The sequence below is a fragment of the Phocoena phocoena genome, chromosome 2 (genome assembly GCF_963924675.1).
Source record: "Phocoena phocoena chromosome 2, mPhoPho1.1, whole genome shotgun sequence".
NCBI classification, from domain to species: domain Eukaryota; kingdom Metazoa; phylum Chordata; class Mammalia; order Artiodactyla; family Phocoenidae; genus Phocoena; species Phocoena phocoena.
The window spans coordinates 103,447,069-103,469,604 of record NC_089220.1 but is presented as its reverse complement, the minus strand read 5'-3'; the positions used below and the strand labels follow the sequence as shown (position 1 = coordinate 103,469,604).

Genomic DNA, 22,536 nt, shown 5'->3' with positions numbered 1-22,536 from the left:
GCTTCAGCTTTTGCTTCTTGAGAGCCAGCTTCCGTTATTATCCTGGTGTAGAGAGGAGGACCTGGCAGATGAGAGTCCAAGGGACGGAGAGACCCAGCCTGCTCTCAGCCATTCTAGCAACCCTAGCTGAGGCACCAAATGAGTGAAGTTCCTTTCCATCCTACAACCCTAGTTGAGCTGCCCCCATCCAACACCATGGAGAAGAGACAAGCTGTTGCCCCTGAGTCCTGTCCATATTGCAAAATCATGAGCAAATAAATGGTTTTATTTATGTTTGAACCACTAAGTATGGGCGGTAATTTGTTAAACTGCAATAAGTAACTTGAGTGCATTTTTAAATCTCTGGACTGGGCAGGAGACTTTATTTGGCTCCAGTTTCCTTCATCTATAAAAATCAAGAATTGGAAATGTTAGTCTCTTAAGGACCCTCTCTGCTCTAACATTCCGTTATTGGGTGAATAATTCTATTATTCTGTACGTTTTAGTGAGTGCCTATCACTGCTAGCTAGGCACAATTAGCAGTGTTGAGGCGCATCAGAGAAAGTGTGAACAAAATAAAGTCAAGGCTTTAGAGAACAGAATGCACAGCAGCAGACACAGTCTGAGATCTGTTGTAAACATTCTTCCAGCCATGGAGGAGAAAGAAAGAAAGAAAAAAAAGGATCTTTGCACTCAGAGATTCAAAAGCTCATTTAAACTGGCAGAATTGCCCCCCCCCATTCCTCAGAAAGAGCAAACCATGACTTCTGATAGCTTCCTTTTTATGAAAATATCAGTGTGAAGTTCTGTAGCAAGAAGCAGACCCTGGTTATTGGACAGATCTGTATGTTTGGCTTTGCTGGATGCCCTAGACAAGCAAAAGCATTCTTCCAGCTACTTGGCTTTTAGGTATTCCACATGATTTGAATTAAATCTTATCTTCTGTAGAGGGTCTATCACAGCACAGCTGGGCGTCAAGAGGCCCAGAGAAGAGAAGGGAAGCAGAATCCCGTTCACCATTACGGTCAGCCTATGTTCTCCTGTTCCAAAATGTTTAGGCTGTAAACTTTCAGCCTAAATTGAAGGGCTATAAATGTAAGTCAGAAATTGTATCAACAGAATTGCTTTATTTTCTATTTGTCCTTCTGACAGTGCCTATCATGTTTCATTCTGAGTGAAAGAAATGGGTAACAGTGCTCTGGGCTGAGTGTCCAGGGACCCCATTTGTGGTATGGACTTGACTGTGAGCTTGGCAACGATGCCTTGGCCTTGCTGTTTACTGATTCCCAGGAGTGAAGTGACGCTTAACTGGAAAGTAAAAATGGACGTTAAGATAGACGGGATTAAAACAGAAGCATCAGGAGAAAGCTAAGTGAGGTCTGTGAAAGGGAGGAATTCAAAGGTGCAGAGAGATCTTTGGGATTCTTAGCAAAACTCTCCTGCTAGTTTGAGGTGAATACAGTATTTGCGCAATCAACCACAAAACCATGTTTGCCTGCATGTTGCCACTGCGGTTCGTGGAAGCAGAGTGGAAGAAAAGCGAGAAACAGCAAAACCAAGCCATGGAGCTAAGAGTCTGAGAAAAAACAAAAAAACTCAAAAAAACAACGTCAGTTAGGACAGAAGGAAGGGAGGAAACTTCTTTGTTGGAAGTCGAGGGTCAAAGCCACCGGCCCCACCCAGCCCGGGACGGCCTGCCACGAGGACGCGCGGGAGTCCCGGACGGCCGCGGGAGGCATGGAGGGAAGCCAAGCAGAGAGCGCTCGGGAAAAGGGCGCCTCCCTGGGCGGGCGGGGTGGGACCTTGGCTCCTGGCTTCGGCCTCCTACCCACACCCCCACCCCACCCAACTCCCACCATGGTTCCGCGTCTCCCAGCGCGCTCCGAGGCCGGGGCGGGGCCCGTCCTTTGCCCGCCAGGACCCGGCGGATCTCCCTCCCCGCGATCCTCCCGGCAATAGCCGGTCAGAGGTTAAGCTGATATGTTTGCAGACGGTAACGGGGAGCTGGATGCCAACGGCCCAGCTCAGGGGAATCACGATTTATGTTTCTTGGAACAATTCTTCCTTCCATTGCATTGACGCCTTAAACAAAAAAGCGACTTAAGGTCAGAGTCTACGAAAGTCTTGAAAACGTATTAACCTGAGGCAGGGCTGCGCACTCGACGTGGCGCTCGAGAAGTAAAAGAGGAAGAGAGGAGAAAACTAGGCCGGTACTAGGCCTCGAGGAAGCCTCGGCGGCGCTTCATCAGACGGCAGGGCCGTGGGCGTGGGGCCGCTCCCACTGGCGCGGCCCGGGTAACGTTCCAGGGCGAGGCGTCTCCCGCGGGCGACCGGGCGGACCGGGGAATGTGAGTCACCCCGACTCGGGTGCTAGCGGCCGGAGCAGGAGAAGGCGGGGCGGGGGGCGGCGGGGCGGGCCTCCCGTGCACCGCGAGGATGTGGCGGCTATAAAAGCCCCACCCAGGCCAGCTGGCTCCGCTTTGCATCTGGCGACGCTCGCAGCGCACTGCGCTTGGCCCAGGTAAGCGGGGCGCCCCGCCCGCTATGGCCCCGGGGCCGCCGCGCTGGCGGGGTGTGGAGAGCGGGGGAAGGAGACGGCCTTGCAAAGAGCAGCTCTGGAGACGGGGACTCGGGAGGCCGTCCGGGGAGGGGGCTGAAGGGACGGTCCGCACTAGGAGCTTTGCGGGGAGGGCGCCCAGTGGCGAGGGGGGGTCTGGACAGGAGTGAGGGGGGCCGCGTGTGCCCCGGCCTGGGGCGTGCAGGGCAGAAGGAGAGAGTTGGGCATCCCCCGCGAAGTGCTCGCAGGAAGCCCGACGAGGTGGCGCCGGGGAGCGGGGCGGAGGGAGGCTTCGCATTCCAGACGCGCCGGGCGCCGCTGGGGGGCTGGGTGTGGCCTCCCTGCGAGCCCCTGGTCGGGTGGAGAGCAGACGTGCGGCACCCTCCACGTTTAACACTAGCGCTACGGCTATCTAGAAAATAATCCCCATCTGTTCCAAGTTAACTTTACTTGAAACAAACGAGCATTTGTGGAACTTGTGCCGACGAGCAGGAGGGAAGCAGTCGGGGGAGGATGAGGGGTGGGAGTTTTTAGCAGCAACCTCCTGCCCCAGTAAAACAAAACAACGGAAGAACCTCCCCTCATTCTCCTTTGTTTAGCTTAGCTTGTAGGAGAGCAACTTTTGATTTCCGTGTATCTGGAGAGTTTCTTATTTGGTTGACTACTTTTGCATCAGGAAAGGAAGTGTTCTCCCGTGGTTCTGTGGGGAGAATCGTCACTGACTTACTGGCGCTGATGCGACATTGAGTCAGGGACAGAGGGTACAGAAAAGGGCGTAGCCCCCCGGGCTGCTCCTTGTAGCTCTGTGAGATGGGTTCCAGCGCCTGGTGTTGTAGGCCTGGATTCCATCAACTCTCAGTTAAAAAAAAGGTGTGGACATCAATTTCCTTATCTATGAAAGTGGTCTAAGAATGCACATTCTTACTTTCCCCACATAGGGTTATTATCGAAGATTCCAAAAACCATATTCATTCAAAAATAAATTTGTAAAGCACGCTGGAAACATTAAGTGCCATACCAAAACCGAGTGTCATTCTTTTTGTGTTAAGATTTGCCATTTTAAAGCTATTAAAGGTAAAAGAACAGTAACCTCATGGGGCACGCTGGGTCTTTACCAGGAACCCTACGGTCCTGGAGTCCAGGGGTCGGGACCCCTGAGCTCATACTGACGGTACTGATGGGTTCTGTCCAAAAGTGTGCCGTACTGTGCCTGTCCGGAACTTGGTCATTTCCAGTGCAGAATGCGCTACAGCACTGAAACAATGTTACAGAAGGTGCTTAGGTTCTCAGGCTAGCCGAGAAAACGCCTACCTTACCCGCGCTATATCAAAGTACTGATAGTACATGCCGAATTTGCGGGATGGGAGTGATGGTGGGTGGGGAGGGAGGGTGGGAGGAGGGTGAGGTATAAGATGTAAGAGTAAATCATGGAAGTATTTTACTGGAAGTTTTCTCAGTTTTAAGGTTGGCCCTGATTAAATTATTTTAATTGGAAAACGATGTCCTTATCACCCTCTCTACTTTTCTCTCTTCCTCCTGCCTCCTTGGAGGACCCCCCGCCCCCACGTATTACAAAAGCCTGTCCATTCTTCTCCAGTTCTGCTGCACTCCCCCTCCCTCCCACTTCAGTGTTCTCATACCCAGCTAGAGACAAGCAGGTTCAGTCAATATTCATTAATATTCAGCGTTAGGAATGGTTGGTGGTCCTGAAAACCTCAGCAACCCAGGGGAGATGTGTTATTTAAAAGATAACAGCATTTTTAAACCTAAACATGTAATTTATAGAATTTGCGGCTATGGAAGGAGCCACATAATATATTATTCAAGCATTGTGAAGGAGGATCTCATATGAGGCCGGGTTCAGTGTGCTTAGTGGTCAGTGGTGTTAAGACAATCCCATACAACACTTCTGACTCCACCTATTATCTCAAATCTTCAGTGAAGGCTTTCTCCAGAGGTATGGATTGCATCTGCAGTGCAAGGGTGTGACCATCAATGTACATTTTTTAGTTGGAGGTTTATGATTAGGGGACCGCCTAGATTTTGTGATTTCTTGCAGTGCTAAATGGCTTGCCTGTTGCAAATGCCCAGGAAATACTGCTGACTCACTGGCTTTGAGCAAGAGCTTGGTCTTGGACTGGGGTCACAATAACATCCTCTGAGCTATTAAAAATGCTGTATCGATTGACATGCCGTTAGTCGTGACCATTGGTTCCCTGACTAATTTCTAATTTAAGTAGTTTTCCTGGCAAGGTAGATATCCTTCTATAATTGCTATTGATTCTGAGGGTTGTAGGCTCTTCTTGCACCATCCGGCCTAGAATTTGGCCTTCGTTCTTGGTCTTCCCTTGTGTGGGTCTGTGCTCCTGCTGAGACATTTCTTACAAACTGAGCGTGGGTGTGTCACAACTAGAAGTCCCAGGCGCTCTCTTTTTTTTGTGTGTGTGGTACGCGGGCCTCTCACTGCTGTGGCCTCTCCCGTTTCGGAGCACAGGCTCCGGACGTGCAGGCTCAGCAGCCATGGCTCACGGGCCCAGCTGCTCCGCGGCATGTGGGATCCTCCCGGACCAGGGCACGAACCCATTCCCAGGCTCTCTTGGGCTGCCTTAAACATCTGTTCATTCCACAATATTTATTAAGCACCTACTATGTTCTACTTACAGTATAAGCACTGAGGATATAGCACTGAACAAAACAGACCAAAACAAAAACAAAACTCTGCTCTTTAGGCTTTAAATCTAGTGGGGAAAAAAATAAAATAGACAAAATCGAGTGAATTTGTATAGACAGTAATTGGATTTTGAGCTTTACGTTCTCCCAGATTAATATTTGTTTCCAAACTTGGTTGGGGCTCATTTCCCCTTTAATCCAGCTGTTCCACAGACCTGAGTGTCATAGTTTACTTGCTTTAGGGAAAGTGTTGTTTAAAGTTATCATTGACTTAACCTGCCTTCTGGATTTGACTGTGAGAATAGAAACAGAGGGCTTCCCTGGTGGCACAGTGGTTAAGAATCTGCCTGCCAACGCAGGGGACACAGGTTCTAGCCCTGGTCCGGGGAGATCCCACATGCCACGGAGCAGCTAAGCCTGTGCGCCACAGATACTAAGCCTGTGCTCTAGAGCCCGCAAGCCACAACTACTGAAGCCTGTGCGCCTAGAGCCCATGCTCCGCAACGAGAGAAGCCACCGCAATGAGAAGCTTGCGCACCGCGATGAAGAGTAGCCCCCGCTCGCCGCAACTAGAGAAAGCCAGCGCACGGGTAGCAACGAAGACCCAACACAGCCAAAAGTAAATTAAAAAAAAAAAAAGAATAGAAATGGAATGTTCTTTTTTTGCATGCATATGGGAACCCACCTCCCTCTTTTTCCCTGGTGCCACACTCTATTCTAGTTGTAGGCTACATCAGGAGGAAATTCCAGTCTTTTAAAAAAAATTTTTTCTGCTCTTTCACTGTCAGGTCTGTTTTTCCTCCTCCAGTTGCCAGAGGCGGTCCCCGTCTCTTTTGTTGGGGAGCAGGTCAGCTGTAGGGGTCAGGAGATGCCCAGCCTTGTTCTTCACAGCGGCTCCAGTGAGATTACCTCCAAGTCTCCCCTAGGGTACACCTGAAGCTGTGAAACCGTCTGAGCTCAGTCTTTGTCAGAGAGAAGTCAGTAGCATCTAAGTAAGTGGTCTGAGTTACACTCCCAGGCTTGGTGTGGGAAGTTCTGACTCAAGGGAGTGGCTGTCACATGGAATCCTTGCCCTTTGTCTCTCTGCCACACCCAGTCCCCTCACTCCCAGCTCAGAGGAAGTCAGAGTCCCAAGGCCACTTGCAAATCTTTCCTCCTTGTTGCCTCCTTCCCTGCCTTTCTTGCCACAAGGAGATGTAGGTTACGTTTCCACGTTGTCCCGTGGACAGAGCTAGGAGCCAAGGGGCCCTGATGGTATTAAAGGTGGAGGTTGAGCTGTGGGAGAAGGTGAAGAGCTGCATATCGTATGAGAAAGAGGCAGTCTCCTGAATTGCTCTACCAGGCTTTGCAAAGGTGTGAACAGAGGCTGGGAATTGAAGCCTCCTGCTCTGAATGTATGGAACTGGAGCTGCGTTTGAAATACGCAGTCCGAGGAAGAGAAAGGAAATTGAGGAAGGAGAATGTAGTGGAAAAGAAGGAAAATAAGATATAATGTGGAAAGACCCAGTGTGTGTAAACCATCCAGAAATGTGAGTGAACGCCTCCAGTGTGTTAGGCGCTGTGCTCCGACCTATGGGGAAATGGGGATGCATAAGACAGAAACCCTGGGGGCAGATAGAATGGAAGACCGCCTTTGTACCCTCAGCTCTGATATTTCACAGATACACCAAGAGAGACAGGAGCACAGAGCAGGGAGAGGTACAGGAGAAAGGTAACAGGATTTTTTGTGTCCTGAAGTCTCCCGAGGATGTCAGCTGATCCAGATAGAGCATTCCCAGTAGAGGGAACTGGAAAACCCAGGCCTAGAGGTAGTTGGACAGTGCTGAATATGTTTGGAGAATTACCAATCCAGTCTGACTTCATTGCTGGGTGTGTGTGTGTGTGTGTGTTTGCATGTGCTTTATTTATGGAAAAGTAGGTAGAGCTGGGTGTGTGTGTGTGTGTGTGTGTGTGTGTGTGTGTGTGTATGTGTTTGCATGTGCTTTATTTATGGAAAAGTAGGTAGAGTCCAGAGTGTGGAAGATCTTGAATGCTGTGTAGACTTTTTTCTGTAAGCAGCAGGGCCCCATTGGAAATATAATATTTGGGCCATAAAACACTGAAATTGAGTTGTAGATGTGAAGACCTTGATCTCAGCCGTGAGAGTACTTTGTGCCAAGTGACATCATTCTTCTGCACGTCTCTTTCTGCCCACTCCAACCCCACTTCGGGAGATTGAACGAGAGGCTCTGAGAGCTTGAGGCCACAGTGTGTCTGGAGTTAGTAAACAAATATTGATTCAGATCAGGCAGCAAAAGGGACAGGCCAGAGCAAGTGCAGCACCCTGTCCATCCTGCTCAGTTTGATCAAGGCCCCTGGGCAGAATTCCAGGATTTCTGGGGAATGACTTGCACCTGTGACTCAGGCATTAATCAAGACCATAAAAACCAAGGAGAAAACTGTGTGCTCTCAGGAAGGTTCTGTTAAATAAAAATGCTCTGGGAGGGAGGGGTGGAGAGTGAATAAAGTGGGAGCTCTACCCCTACCCCCCACTCATGCATTTTTTTTTTTACCCCCTCTTGGTTTAAAATTTCCGTCTGGTCCTGTAGGCCCAGGACTGCACAGTAAGGGCTTGGTGGGGAATCCCAACCCTCCATCCCCACACCCGCCCCCATTTTTTTGGTTTTAAAAAAATCCTCCTTTGTATCATCCAGCCCCTGATTGATTCATCATGGTTGCTAGGGAAGTGTTTTGCAGTAACACATCAACACTCCACATTTTAAAAGTGGGTGTGACCACGAAACTGCTGGGTTATACTCAGATTCTGCTGGGCAGAGGAGCCCTGCTGCAATGTGTTTTTGTTTGTGAGAATTAATATTTGGGCTTTCTGGAGCTGGTTCTTCATTCATTTCAGTAGCACTTGTTTTTATTATTTGAAGCACTAACTTTTAGGTTTCCTTTTTTGTTTGTTTCAACCTTTTTGCAAACTTTCTTTTACTTTTTGGGGGGGGCGGGGAGACGTTAAAGCTGTTTTACTTGTACTATTTTTGTTGCAACTGTGTGTTGGAAGTGAAACAGTGAAATGCAGTGTAATCTATTGGGTTTAAAAAAAAAAAAGGACAAACTCTTATCTTTAAGATAGTGCTTATGTTAGATGTAAGTTGCTTCATTTCCAGCAGCTGCACGGATTTCTTTAATGTCTAGCTTTGCGCTATAAGAGCTTTTCCAGTCAGGCAGTTAACAGTCTCATTTATTAATATTTTCAAGGCCAGAGGAAACTGTTCTGTTCCCTTCGTTAGGGTGGAGTGTCTGTGTTCCCTTCCCAGTGGTGCGTTATTTCAAGCCAGTCTGAAGTGGGTATGGCTCTCAGTGAGTCTCCTTGTACTTCTCTAGTTATTTTCTTAAACAAAACACTTTGCCTGAAGAAGGCGATTTGAACAATCTTGTCTAAGTCACCCAACCCTTTCCTGCGAATAAGAGGTACTGGTATGTGGAGGTACTCATCAAAAGGTTGAATTTGCTGATTTTTTTCTTTTTCTTTTTTGCAAGTTGAAACCAGTTGGCGATCTTTGTGAAGCTGTAGTGTTGGAAAGAGTGATGCCATTTTCGTGTCTGTGGAGAGGTCTGCCAGACACGGAGCGGTTGTTCTGATTTTAATGCGCTTATGAATTTTTCAGTGTGCTAAGTGGTCACTGGGGGTGGAATTGTCTCCTATGGTATGGAGACTTAAAAACAACAGGTACACTAAAAAGGCAGAGCTGTTGTTTCAGTAAGAAAATGCAGCCTCCAGAGCAAATGCGGTGAATGGTTACTTAGTATTGGCATCAAATCCCTTTCCATAGCCAAGCTTAAATCTGCACAGTTCAGAAACTTACATCTCAGGCCCCCCACGTGCCACCGCATTACACATGGCTGGTTTTAAACCTGGCCTCTTGTCCGTACCCCCACCCCGTACCCCGCCCCCCCCCCCGCCACACTCTCCCACATCCCATCTCCTCAGGCTCTCCCTTGTTTCTCTGGCTGGAACCTTCCAGAGTGAGTGAGTGTCCTTCTCAAACTAGTCAGTACCTCACCTCTCAGACCCTTAGCCAATCTCACTCATGCTGCTTTTATCTTTCTCTCTCTCCATGTCTTAATCTCTTGGAATGAAGAGCCACTGTGGTGAAGTTGAAAGGGCAAGGGCTCAAGAGTCAGAGGACCTGGAACCTGGCCCTGACTCCCTTACTCATTAGCTGGGTGACCTGGGCTAGTCTTCCTGGGGCGAGAAGGGAAGAGAGCTGCAAAGTCCTGCAGGAGTGGAGTCTGTGTTTCATAGTTTTGTGTGTGTCTCTCCCAGCCTTTAGTGCGGGGCAGGCCCGGTGTGTGTGTGTTAGGGGCTTGTTGATTGATTACCTGGGTGTCACCAGTGATTGTAACCTACAGTAGCCCTGCCAAGACTTTCTCTTTCTGCTTCCAAGGATAGCAGCACTCTGACATCTTCTCATTAATCATATGCGCTATATTAAGCTAATGTTTTAACAAACATAAGTGGTACAGCCGACTCTTTCTTCTGGAGATTAATTAGTCGTCTGCAAGATGACTTTGCATTCCCAGGGGACTGGATGTAGTGAAGAGACCAGGATGTAATGAAGAAACCAGCGGATTGGATGTAGTGAAGAAATGAGGGCCATGGCTTAAAAAAAAATTTATTATTAAATAATATTTTTAATATTTATTATTAATATTTATATTCAATATTTATTTATTTTTAAAATATTTATTTATTTTGGCTGCGCCGGGTCTTAGTTGCAGCACGCAGGATCTTTTAGCTATGGCACGTACGCAGGATCTAGTTCCCCGACCAGGGATCGAACCTGGGCCCCCTGCATTGAGAGCGCAGAGTCTTAACCACTGGACCACCAGGGAAGTCCTGAGGGCCGTGTTTTATTTCTAAGGTGAAAATGTGTTTGCCCTTAAGCTTGCATGGAGTAGGCAATGTTTATATGGATACAGAAGACACTTGCATGGAGTAATCCCAAGCTTCATGGATATTGTTTTTTTGGTTATTGTGACATTCTTTTCCTACAGAATGAGTATCAACAATATAAATATAAATGTTCATTATGCAAAATAGCAACTCATTTCTGACCGTTTATTTAGCACCTAGAGTGTGCAGAGGCCCTCTTAAATCTGTGGGGGAACTGGGACTCTGGGGCATATGAGACCCCCGTTTGGTTGAATTGTGCTATGTATTTGCCATCTGAATATGTGGCGCACGCGTGGCAGGAACTCAGGACACTTTTGCTCAGTGGTGAGTAAGTCTACTGGCATCAGAAAGTGTTTCTGGCATTGAAAGGTGGGAGAGGCAGTGCCGGGGAATGTGGGCTGCAGCCACCCCATTGGAGCAGGTGCCAGAGGTGTGGTGACTTGAGGAATGGGCAGCATCTGTAATCAGAAGAAGAGACAAGGCTGAGGAGATGAGGCAGGAGACACGAATCAAGGTGCTGTGGATTAAAGCAGTTACGGTGTGTTTGGGGAGAAGCAAGGAACAGTTTGGTTGAGGTCCACTTTTGCTGGGGAGTACACAGGGCTGGACGGAGCTGGAGTAAGAGAACATCACGGAAGGATGGATTTTGAACTATTTATTGTGACGAGATAAAATAGAGGAATTTAGTTGGTAGTGGCACGTAGGACTGACTACGTGTGAGGTGAAAGAGCAGTACAACTGTCGACTGTTAAACAGCAAGGAAGACTTGTGAGCCTTTTTAAAATCCCCATTTTCTGTCTCTGTATTGTGCCTGTGGGAGAAGGATTACATGAATCCGATGGTCTTTGGTTTGTACCATGCTGAGGGGGGGTCCGTGTGGGACATGGTTAGGCAGCTGTCTCCCAAGCCAGTGCTCGGAGCTGGAAAGGCAACTTGAAAGAACTCCCTGGCAGAAACTTACCCGCCTCTGCAAGTTGCGATTTCCTAAACCTCAGAACCCATGTGAAGTAACTGATCTAATAAGTGGAATTTCATCCACCCAGAAACAACTCTGACTTGTTGGTTTCCTTTTTGTTTGGACATTTTTCTTTCTTAGCTGTTTACAGGGGGGACTAGAATTCTGCAAGGCAGATGACAACCGTTTATCCCTCGCTGCAAACCTAGCCCAGTTCTGACTGAGCCCCGGGGGTGGGAGTCCAGGCCAGGGCTTAGGTGGTTCATGTCCTGGGGAGCTCACGTCCTCGTTGGTGATTCCCAGCAGCATCCTGATGGCACACTAGAGAATGTTTCTTGGCCCAAGTTGAAGTTGGAGATGATTCTTCGATTTTACATTCTTATACTAATTCTTCCACATCTGGTGTGTACTTGACACTTACAGCACATCTCAGTATGGTCTGGACACTTTTCAGTGCTTGATAGCCCCATGTGGCTGGTGGCTAGTGTATTGGACAGTCCAGCTACAGAGCAAGACTCTTAAAGAAAATAGACTTTATTTTTCAGGGCAGTTTTCGGTTCACAGAATAATTGACTACGAAGTCAGAGTTCCCATATATTCCCAGCACCCCCCCCATATGCACACACAACCTCTCCAACTATCAAAATCCCCCACCAGAGAAGTACATTTGTTATAATTGCTGGACCTACATTGACACATCTTTATCACTCAAAACACATAGTTTACATTAGGGTTCATTCTTGGTGGTGTAAATTCTGTGGATTTGGGCAAACGTGTCATAACATGTATCCACCATTACTGTATCACAGCCCTAAAAATCTTCTGCGCTCTGCCAGTTCGTCCCTCCCTCCTTCCCCTCTAAGCCGTAGCAGCCACTGATCCTTTTACTGTCTCCATGGTTGTGCCTTTTCCAGAATGGCATATAATTGGAATCATACAGTATGTAGCATTTTCAAAGTGCTTTTTTCACTTAGTAACATACATTTAAGTTTGCTTTGTGTCTGTTCATGGCTTGATAGCTCATGTCTTTTTAGTGCTGAATAATATTACATTGTCTGGATGTACCACAGTTTATTTATAGAGGATGACTGCAAACTAGGATCGTATCCCAGTGCTGTGATGCATTGCAGGGGTTGGGTGTGTATGTGATAGTGTCTGAGAGTTGTGGGAATGGGGGAGTTGGAATAGCTGTGATTTTCTTTTTTGCCGTGTGCTTAAAAAGCTTCTATAAGCATCTGGGCTTCCCTGGTGGCGCAGTGGTTGAGAGTCCGCCTGCCGATGCAGGGGACACGGGTTCGTGCCCCGGTCCAGGAAGATCCCACGTGCCGCGGAGCGGCCGCGGCTGGGCCCGTGAGCCATGGCCACTGAGCCTGTGCATCCGGAGCCTGTGCTCTGCAACGGGAGAGGCCACAACAGTGAAAGGTCCACGTACTGCAAAAAAAAAAAAAAAAAAAAAAAAGCTTCTGTAAACATCAAGAAGAGAAAGGACGTCGTGTAGGAGAGAGCTCATGGTGAAAATCTTGTAGAGATCCTTCCATAACCACAAATAAAGGCGAGTCTTTTTCTCTTAATTCCTCTAACTCACCCCACACAGAGCCTGGAGTCTGCCTAGTCCAACGCCTTCTATAAATTAACAAATGTCTATGTCCAAATATTCCTTCAAAGCCAGCTGTCTGAAAACACGTAGACTAAGCAAACTGTTGGAAGAGAAAAGAAAGCTGAATTGCATGGGCACCGTTTCCTTGATCAAAGAATATTAAGCAAAAAGAGACCAAAACAGGAGTTGCTGCAATTCAGACATTGTTCCCACTGTTTGAGGATGCAGCTCTGCTCTTGTTTTCTTTATTTTTGGGAGGCTGTTGGCTGAATGAGCTGTCTTGTCTCAGTGGAGGTACATTTCCTGCCAGTTGAGCACTTTTTATTGGCAGGGGTTGGTATATCAATTCCGAGAACTGTGTGATTGCAAAGCTGGAAAGCCAGTTCATTACGTTGTCGTATCACTGTCCAATTAAGGGTACTAACTGAAAGATGACTTCACTTCAGCCATTTTGAATCTTAAATACAAGGATCAGTCTTCTATGGGATGAGTTAATGTCAAAATCTGTCCATTGTGTTTCTCATCAACAGTTTAATATCTTTTTTTTTTTTAGCACCTTTATTGGGGTATAATTGCTTTACAGTGGTGTGCTAGTTTCCGCTTTATAACAAAGTGAATTAGTCATACGTATACATACGTTCCCGTATCTCTTCCCTCTTGCGTCTCCTTCCCACCCTCCCTATCCCACCCCTCTAGGTGGTCACAAAGCACCGAGCTGATCTCCCTGTGCTATGCGGCTGCTTCCCACTAGCTATCTACCTTACGTTTGGTAGTGTATATATGTCCATGCAGTTTAATATCTTCTAAGCATTGGTGAGCTAAGAGAATAATTATGGATAGTAATAAAGGGCTCCATTTAGGAATCAGCCAGCATGAAAATGCTACTGATATCAGTACATATCCATAGTTTTCAGACTATAGATATATATTATATATGATATATTAAATTATTGGTGAAAAATACAGCAGTACTGGCTGGTTTGACAAGATTATCACTTTTTAGGAGAACTGGAAGATTCAGTCTTATCCTGTTTGGACAAGCTGCACTGGTCTTGGGAAGAAACGTTTTGGTTTTGTATTTACAAGTCAGTCTCCCCAGGTTCTCTTCAAACTGGGCAAGAACAAGACTAGCTAGTTCTGTCGTCCATTCCAAACCTAAGGCAAACCATCTCTCAGCTTTAATTTTCCCAATCACGAGATAGGAATTGCATCTATTTGCAAAAATTACTCTAATATCGTCAGATGAAATGGCCCAAGAAGTAGAGATGAGTATAATGAATCACTGCGCTTCGGGGGAAAGGAAAACCTCTTCATAATAAAGAATTGTACTTTTTTTTTTTTCCAGCTTCTTTCAAAATGTCTACCGTTCATGAAATTCTCTGCAAGCTCAGCTTGGAGGGTGATGTAAGTATATCATTTTCACTTTGTGTAATTTTTGCAAATTGGTCATCTCTCTGGGTAGCTGTGCCTCTTCCTTTCCTTGTACCTCTAAGGAAAATGAGGACAAAATTCGGACAGTCATTCCCGGAATCCCCTTGCTTCCCTGTCTTCCCCAGTACTTTAGCTATTCCTAGTAGTTCCATTTGAAAGAAATGGTATGGCTCCAGAAACTGTTTTGGCATCACATTAAAATTGGACAGACACTAGTGACACTGAGATGCTTGGAATTTTATCCTGCTATATACTTAACATGCCAGTGGTAGTAATTATTGTGATGATACAGGACTTTTTTTTTTTTTTGCGTTAGCGGGCCTCTCACTGTTGTGGCCTCTCCCGTTGTGGAGCACAGGCTCCGGACGCGCAGGCTCAGCGGCCATGGCTCACGGGCCTAGCCGCTCCGCGGCATGTGGGATCTTCCCGGACCGGGGCACGAACCCACGTCCCCTGCATCGGCAGGCGGACTCTCAACCACTGCGCCACCAGGGAAGCCCGAGGACTTTTTTTTTTTTTTTTTTTAATTGGAGTATAGTTGCTTTACACTGCTGTGTCAGTCAGTTTCTGATATACAGCAAAGTGAATCAGCCATACGGATACATATATCCCCTCTTTTTTGGATTTCCTTTCCATTTAGGTCGCAACAGAGCACTGAGTAGAGTTCCCTGTGCTCTACAGTAGGTACTCATTGATACAGGATTTTTAATGTCATGCCCTCAGATTTTATTAATGGTTGGCATAAGCTATAGCCATATTGAAAATGATCCTGCATGTTTTGGACTTCTTATAGTGTCCAGAGAGTTATTCCAGACAAGGACTTTTTAAAATTTAGTACCTGGGAAAGCTTTTCTTCAAAATATATAGATTTTTTTTTTTAACTAAATAATAGAAGTATTATAATTCATCTTGTTGCCTTTTTTGCTTTGGCTGTCAAGTAGCTCAGACTTAATTGTCTTTCACAGGAACTTGGAAATTCTGATACATTTGCTTTTTTGTTTTACAGTCAAAAATTTTAAAAGCTGTATGCAAAATTATAAGTCATTGCAAATGCTTTTAGAATAAAGTAGAGTATAAATTATGAATATGTAAACTATCATCTTTCAGGTTATCTTGGCAGAACTGGCTTTTACAGAAACTCAGCAGTGACACTGGTTTGTAGGCATATCTTCCAGATATTTCAAAATACGCTCTCACTGAAATTAAAATGCAAAGAAGCACTCCAGTGGGTTGACAGCAGCTTGGGTCTTGTGGTACAGAACCCTCTGTCTCGGGTGCTTGCCGATAAAACATTCAGATGGATGATGTTGGTGCGAGCACAGGTTGTATGGAATGTAACGCCTACCTCGTTGTCATCTTGCTTCTTGGACCTTGTGCACACTGTTGCTGGCAACCATACAAGCAGCGTGTTGAGGTCCAGACAAGTCCAAGAGCTAAATAAGTTTTTTCTTAATGGATCAGATCATTCGATCATTTTTAGTATCGGGTTTCATCAGAGGGCTTTTCACGTGGCCTTTGAAGTTACTCTAGTATGATGTGCTTCTCTGTGGAGAGATGGGACTGCAATAGACAATGTCATGTATTCCCCCATACTTTGAGGGAAGAGAAACATCACTTTGGCCTCCATAACTTGATTTTCAGATAAATGAATTTTACAGGTAATAAGTTCAATTATCCATTTAATTTTATTTCCAGAGATACTATAAAATTACGTAAAGCTTTTCCCTACTCACTGTTGTTTTGGGGATGAGTTGACATAGCACCTGATATCTGAAGCCATATTTGATATGGCTCGATGGCCAGACTGCCTGCCTTTGTAAATAACTGATGGCATTGTTAATAAATAGGAAAATGTGTTCCCTTAGATTTCTGTCCTCATTTTGTAGCCACCATAGCATGTATAGTAAGTATTTCAGAATAACACTTTGTCATTACCTTTTCCTGAATGTGTGCTCTATTCCCATTGAGTTAATCTTACTGGAAAGTTTAAGTAGTGAAATTATACGGAAACACCTTGATAATCCACTGTGTTTCAGTTATATGTATTAACTGGATTTACTATTTGGCCAAGATGGTCACAAGTACATTTTGAAACATTTTGTCCAGCCCTGAACTTAGATTTGTGGCTTTGTGCTAGGAGACATTTGGGAGGATGGCATCTTAGTTGTTTACCTGCACAGCCTCACTGCTTATAAATGCTGGGGTGCCTTGTAACGTGATGCGTGTGGGTGGAAAGGTAAGTCAGGGCAACTCAGTCTCCGACTATTCCCAGAAACTGAGCCTAGACGGAGTCATGATGTGATGGGAGGTGTGCAGTGTGGGGAGGCGGGGATGGGGAGCCTTGACGTTGAAGGCGGTGCAGTGGTGGATGGGTCCACTGGCCATCAGCCAACCTAAAGAACATTGTCAGTCCTGTTTTGTCTGTCCTTTGCTTTGGGACTGGATAGCAGGGAGGAGGAGAGCTGTAAGTGCATTTCAAAGGAGAGAAGTTAACACTCTGGAGAGGAGACCTGGTGTAGAATCATGCTGTTGTCCTTACCTCAGTCTGGGGTGGGGAGAGCTGGGGAGGGTCCATCAGATCTGGAAGGGTGATGGGCTTTGAAAAGCACCAGAAAGGAAGAACCCGTGGTTTAAAGGGCAGTGAGGAAAAAAAATACTAGGACGAGTAGTAGGCAGAGGGGATCGTGTTAAAGACAGCAGAGTGGAGGGTAGAGAGAGTAGAGAAAACAGGCGGAACCTGGCCGATACGAAGAGGATGTGGGCCATGTGGCCTGACCACCTTGGTTCCACAGCGGTGGCCAGAGGTGGGGGATGCAGGAAGAAGATGCTTGCCTCACTTACCTCATAGTCCGAGACAGGCAGGCAGGCATTCTACATTTGCTTTTTAAAGAATTGTGAGCTCAACGATACAGGCCAGTGGAAATTCACGTGCCTGTAGCAAAAACTTGGCTAAACCCACTTGTCATTCAGGCATTTCCACATTTCCAGCTTGTTTCAAATTTTGGCCAGCCCAGTTTCATGCTCTTCAAAGCCTTCCGCAAAGAAACGGGTGTTTTCAAGTGCCCAGCTTTGCGTGTTCCGCCTTTGAGCTTGCATGAAAAGTAAGATGAAATGTAGAAATAGATTTATCATATTCTAAACTAGTTGAGCCTTTGAAGAAGAATTCTCATTAGAAATAAGGAAGTTTCGTATCCTATATGTGATGGCATGTTAATATACTTACTGAGTTACCTAGCCTAAGAGTGATGCGAATTATTAAAAGAAACAATAGTAAAGGGGCTTCCCTGGTGGCGCAGTGGTTGAGAATCTGCCTGCTGATGCAGGGGACACGGGTTCGAGCCCTGGTCCGGGAAGATCCCACATGCCGCGGAGCAACTGGGCCCGTGAGCCACAACTACTGAGCCTGCGCGTCTGGAGCTTGTGCTCCACAACAAGAGAGGCTGCGATAGTGAGAGGCCCGCGCACCGCGATGAAGAGTGGCCCCCGCTCGCCACTAGAGAAAGCCCGCGAAAAGAAACGAAGACCCAACACAGCCAAAAATAAATAAATAAAAAAAAAATTTAAAAAAAAAAAAAAAAAAAGAAACAATAGTAAAAAAAAATTTAGGAGTTGACATTGCAACAAGAGGATTTGAAATATGTGTGATTGAAGTGTGTTTGTCTTCTAACCTCAGCACTCCACGCCTCCAAGTGCGTATGGGTCAGTCAAAGCGTACACCAACTTTGATGCTGAGCGGGATGCTCTGAACATTGAGACAGCCATCAAGACTAAAGGTAGGCCATACATGTGTCCTCCTCGTCAAACACTGACCAAAGGGTTTTTAGTCTCTTTTCTTGAATCTTCATATATTGGTCATTTGAAATTGTCATCAAGCTTTAATGGAGCGATCGAAACCTACCCCACCCCATCCTTCTCTCCTTCGTTCCCCCTCTTTCTCCCTCCCTCCCTCCTCTCTTCGGAGAGAAGACTTAAAACATGAGAAACTAAATAACCGAATAGCATAGTGACGTGGAAATAGGCTTTAGCTGAGGGTCAGGAGGTCTGATCCCCTGGGTGTGTGCTTTGGGCTGAGCTCTTCACTTTGAGGCCTCACTGCCCGTTCTATAAGGAAGAATTTGGTCATGGTGATCCTAAATCCCCTTGAATTTTATTACATTTCTTGGAAAAATGCTGGGAACATTTTACTGCTTTGATCTCAGATTGATCTAATGAGTGAGAAATTCAGACTTCTTTTTTTTTTTTTTTTTTTTTTTATTATTATTAGCTCCACAAGTTATTACGCCCCTCCTTAGGCCTGGAGCTTGGGTTTGAAGAGCTGTCGGGATGACTGTATTTCCTAGAGTTCCAGGATGAGTAAGAGAGGACAAGGAGGCATAAAAGCCTCTGTTCTGAAATAAAGCAGATAAAGCATTTAATTGGGTAAGAGTTGTTGAGCCAGGGCCTGTTCAGGTCATCGTGCTGTTTTCTGTATCCACGAAAGCCAGCGTTCAGACTTCTTTGGCCTACGTTAACGACGCCTGTGCCTTTGGGGTTGCCCCATCCCCGGACCCTTGGAAACACTGTGGTTATCGTGGTGATGCTTGTGATTCACCACACTCTTTTCCCCTTTCGGACAAAGTGCTTCTTTTCATATGAGGCTAGATTGAGACTCGTATGTGATCCAGCAGCCAGAGCGGGTGCTTGTTCATCCCCTGCTGACGAGTTGTGGGACATGAGGACGATGGAGTGTTTTTACTTATTGACACATGCATACAATGCACATACGGGTCACTGAGAGACTGGGGACCTCAGTCAGGGTGACCTGGGGCCCTAAAATTGGCGTGTACATGTGTCCCCGTTATGCCGGCATATTTACTGATTGTGCCCTCTTTCGCCCTCCGAATTGTCTTATTTTGCAGGATAAATTGCATTGTCACTTTTCCTAGAACCCTTGGAAAAACTGGTGACTGTGTTTCCAGGGATAGGAAGGAGTGCAGAAAGATCCTTTACGTCCTGTGGTTCTAATAGGACATAGGTTTGCATCACTGGCCTCAAAGCAGCCTTCGTTTCCATGGGGACATTGTGGGCACCTCCCACTACGCGCGGCCTGGACAACTAACTGCCTTCAAAAAGCCATCTTTTTTGGTGCTTTTAAATGACCATACTTGTCAAAGGCCAGGCTGGGAAGTCAGGAAGTCACTAATCAGAAAATGAAACTAAAATCTGCAGGGCTTACCTCCCTGCAGTCAGTTCTACTTGGTGGAGCTCAGTGGATGAGAGCATATGTGTTCGTGGGTTCAAATCTTAGCTCTACCACTAATTTACTAGCTGTCTGACTCTGGGAAAACATTTAACTTTCTTAAGCCTCAGCTTCCTTACTGTAGAAGGAGGGCTAATGAAAGTTCCCACCTCACAGGGTTGTTGTGAAGTAGGAAGCACTTAGCATGGTGCCTGGCATATATATAATACTCAAAATATGTCATCTTAACACACACACACACACTCACACACACACACACACACGCATGCAATCTGCTCTCCTAAAAACTCACCTTCTCACTATTTGAATGTGTCTGCATTCCTGGGGTTTCCCAACTAGCCATTGTAGAGATATAACGGAAGTTTAACAGTTAAATCATCTGACAAAGATGGTGCCTTTTACAAGCTTGAGACAAAGGCTGCTTTTATCCCTGCATGAGAAAGCTTTTAGCACACTGGAATGTAAAGATTGCACAAATGAACTCTGGTAACAGCTGAAACTCCCAGGGTAATAAAAATACCTTCAGGCGCTTTCTGAGTTAGAAAAATACTGTAGTTTCTAAGCAGAAACATCTGGAGGGCTAAGATCTGGATTCCTGCATTCCAGTTTGGTCAAGTGCAGATGACATCACCATTATTAGGGTTGCAGCTGCTTATTGAGTGCTGCTGATTATGGGCTGGCGTGGCACCAAGCACTTCAGGAACATTCTTCCTAGGTGAACTTCAGATTAGTCCTCTCGTGTAGGGTGCTGTCATCCCCATTTATGGCGGATATAATTTAGGATTAACATGCTCCAGGTCTCTTGGCTGTGGTTCACATAGGGGTTTTAACACGACTCTTTCCAGCCCCAGGGCTGTGCTCTCAAGCACCCCAGTGTTATGCTACCCACCTGCCAGGGATGGACTTTTTACTTTGCCATGAGTTGTTTTCAGGCATGAGAACGTTTTCTAGCTGTGATTCTATGGGTATCAGATACATGTTATATTTGCGGGTCCAGCTTTTGGTCTCCTGTCTTCTTCTCTCCCAAACTTAATGCCCAGTGGGTCCCACTTAAGACTGCTTTTTATTATTTGTTTTTGATGCCTAGTGATTTTAAAGAGTAACTGATTATTCTTGAGTTAAGTCTGTTGGTCCTTTAAAATAGTTTCTAGATTGTTGGTATATTTAGAACCTTAAATCCTTCTAGGAAACTCGAGAGGAAAGACTATGATAGCTATACAGAGCTTAGAGTTGTAACAAAGATTTTATTATCAGCATTGGTTATTACTTTTTTTTAACATCTTTATTGGAGTATAATTGCTTTACAATGGTGTGTCAGTTTCTGCTTTATAACAAAGTGAATCTGTTATACATACACATATGTCCCCATATCTCTTCCCTCTTGCATCTCGGTTCCTCCCACCCTCCCTATCCCACCCCCCTAGGTGGTCACAAAGCACTGAGCTGATCTCCCTGTGCTGTATCAGCATTGGTTATGATGGTGACAAACCTAGATCCATCTTCTAGTTGGAGAGTGACTTAGTACATTATGGTAACTGCCTTTATATTGTATAGAATGTCTGTAGAATGTCACCAAGACATGAAAAGTAAAGTTTGTAAACAATTTTTTTACATTGTTATTGAGATACAATTCACATCTCATACAATTCACCTTTATAAAATGTACAATTCAGTCTTTTTTAGTAGATTCACTGAACTGTGCAACCATCACCAGTCAATTTTGGAACACTCATATTTCACCTTAAATGTGTCCGTTGCATAGGAAATGGACATAAAATAGTATATACAGTATGATGATACCACCACAATTTTTTTTTATGTCAGAAAGAAAGATAAAAGGCATTATTAACTGATATATAGAATTATGGGTAATTGATTCTTTTCCTGTGTTTTCGGTATATTCTGTTTTTTCCAATTTTTCTGTGGTGACATGTATTACCTTCATAACGGAAAGCAGTAAACTAAATTAAAAACAAAAATGAAGTCATCGTAGTTGAACAACATGGGTTTGAACTGTGTGGGTCCACTTACACGTGGAGGTTTTTCAACGCTAAGTACTACGGTGCTACGCGGTCAGAGGTTGGTTGAATCCACAGATATGGAACTGAGGATAAGGAGGGCCGACTATAAATTATATGTGGATTTTCAGCTGTTGGGGGTGTTGGCACCCCAAACCCTCCAGTTGTTCGAGGGTCAGCTGTAGTTGGGAAACTCACATCCCTTTTGGTTTTTTCTCCTTCCCCTTGATCTTTTTAGATACTAACAGTAGTTTAAAAAAAATGAGCTAATTAAGATCTTACCTTCCCTTTTAGAATGCCTTTCACTTTAAGTGTAATTAGGAAGCTCATGCCCCACCTTAACTGGCTCCTTCTCAAACCCTTTTCCAGGAGAATACAATGCAAATTAATTGGTGTTTCCCTGACATCCAAGGAAACAGGGTAAACCTCAAACGCTGACACAAAGCCAAGGGACCGTGAAAAGATGACCCTCTGGGCTTCCCCTCTCAGGGTAGCCCAGGTGTGTGTGCACAATGTGCGGAGTGTAGAGCATGCTGGGTATTACCTGTACTGCCTGATGTATGTCTGCTTCCCTATCCGAGTACTCGCAGGCAGAAGGGCTGTGAGCAAGTCAGCTGTGGCCTAGGGTTACTCACTGCTCTTAAACCCAAGGATTGTACACCGAGGCAGGCCTGCAGTGGGGAGAGTTAGGAGGGGCAGACCTGGGTGAGATCTATAGGCTGGTGCTGCCTAGACTGGTCAGAAGGCCCCAAAACAGCTCTTATCCCTCCCTTCTCCTCTGCCCTTATCTCTCACCTGGGCTGCTAGGGCATTTGTCCTTATTTATTTATAAAATATTTATTTATCTGGTTGTGCCGGGTCTTAGTTGCTGCAGGTGGGCTCCTTAGTTGTGGCACGTGAACTCTTAGTTGTGGCATGCATGTGAGATCTAGTTCCCTGACCCGGGCCCCCTGCATTGGGAGTGCGGAGTCTTACCCACTGCGCCACCAGGGAAGTCCCTGTCCTTATTTTTACGGGCTTCCTTGCCTCATCCATTGCAGATACTCTGTCTGGCTTCATCTCCAGGCTATTCGGTGCCACAGACAGAGCCTTTGCTCTCTCGGGAGTGTGGAGCCCGCTTCTAGTGTGAGTGTTGGCGCACTTCT

At 45.8% G+C, this 22,536-nt stretch overlaps 1 protein-coding gene and 1 non-coding gene across 3 annotated transcripts in view; one reads left to right on the top strand and one right to left on the bottom strand.

Moving 5' to 3' along the window:
• The first annotated feature begins 1,958 nt into the window (after positions 1 to 1,958).
• Positions 1,959 to 22,536, top strand: part of ANXA2 (annexin A2) — a 44,791-nt gene continuing 24,213 nt past the window's right edge. The window contains exons 1-3 of one of the 2 annotated variants that reach the window (XM_065872122.1): positions 1,959 to 2,189; positions 14,049 to 14,107; positions 17,808 to 17,907. In XM_065872122.1, the coding sequence (XP_065728194.1) occupies positions 14,060 to 14,107; positions 17,808 to 17,907 (148 nt within the window). In that variant the 5' untranslated portion in view covers positions 1,959 to 2,189; positions 14,049 to 14,059. Of the gene's footprint in view, positions 2,190 to 2,457; positions 2,501 to 14,048; positions 14,108 to 17,807; positions 17,908 to 22,536 lie in introns of those variants that run through there. The other variant, XM_065872121.1, reaches the window with a different exon arrangement.
• TRNAE-CUC (transfer RNA glutamic acid (anticodon CUC)) lies at positions 10,018 to 10,090 on the bottom strand. The gene has a single exon. It is a non-coding gene; the product is annotated as a tRNA-Glu (tRNA).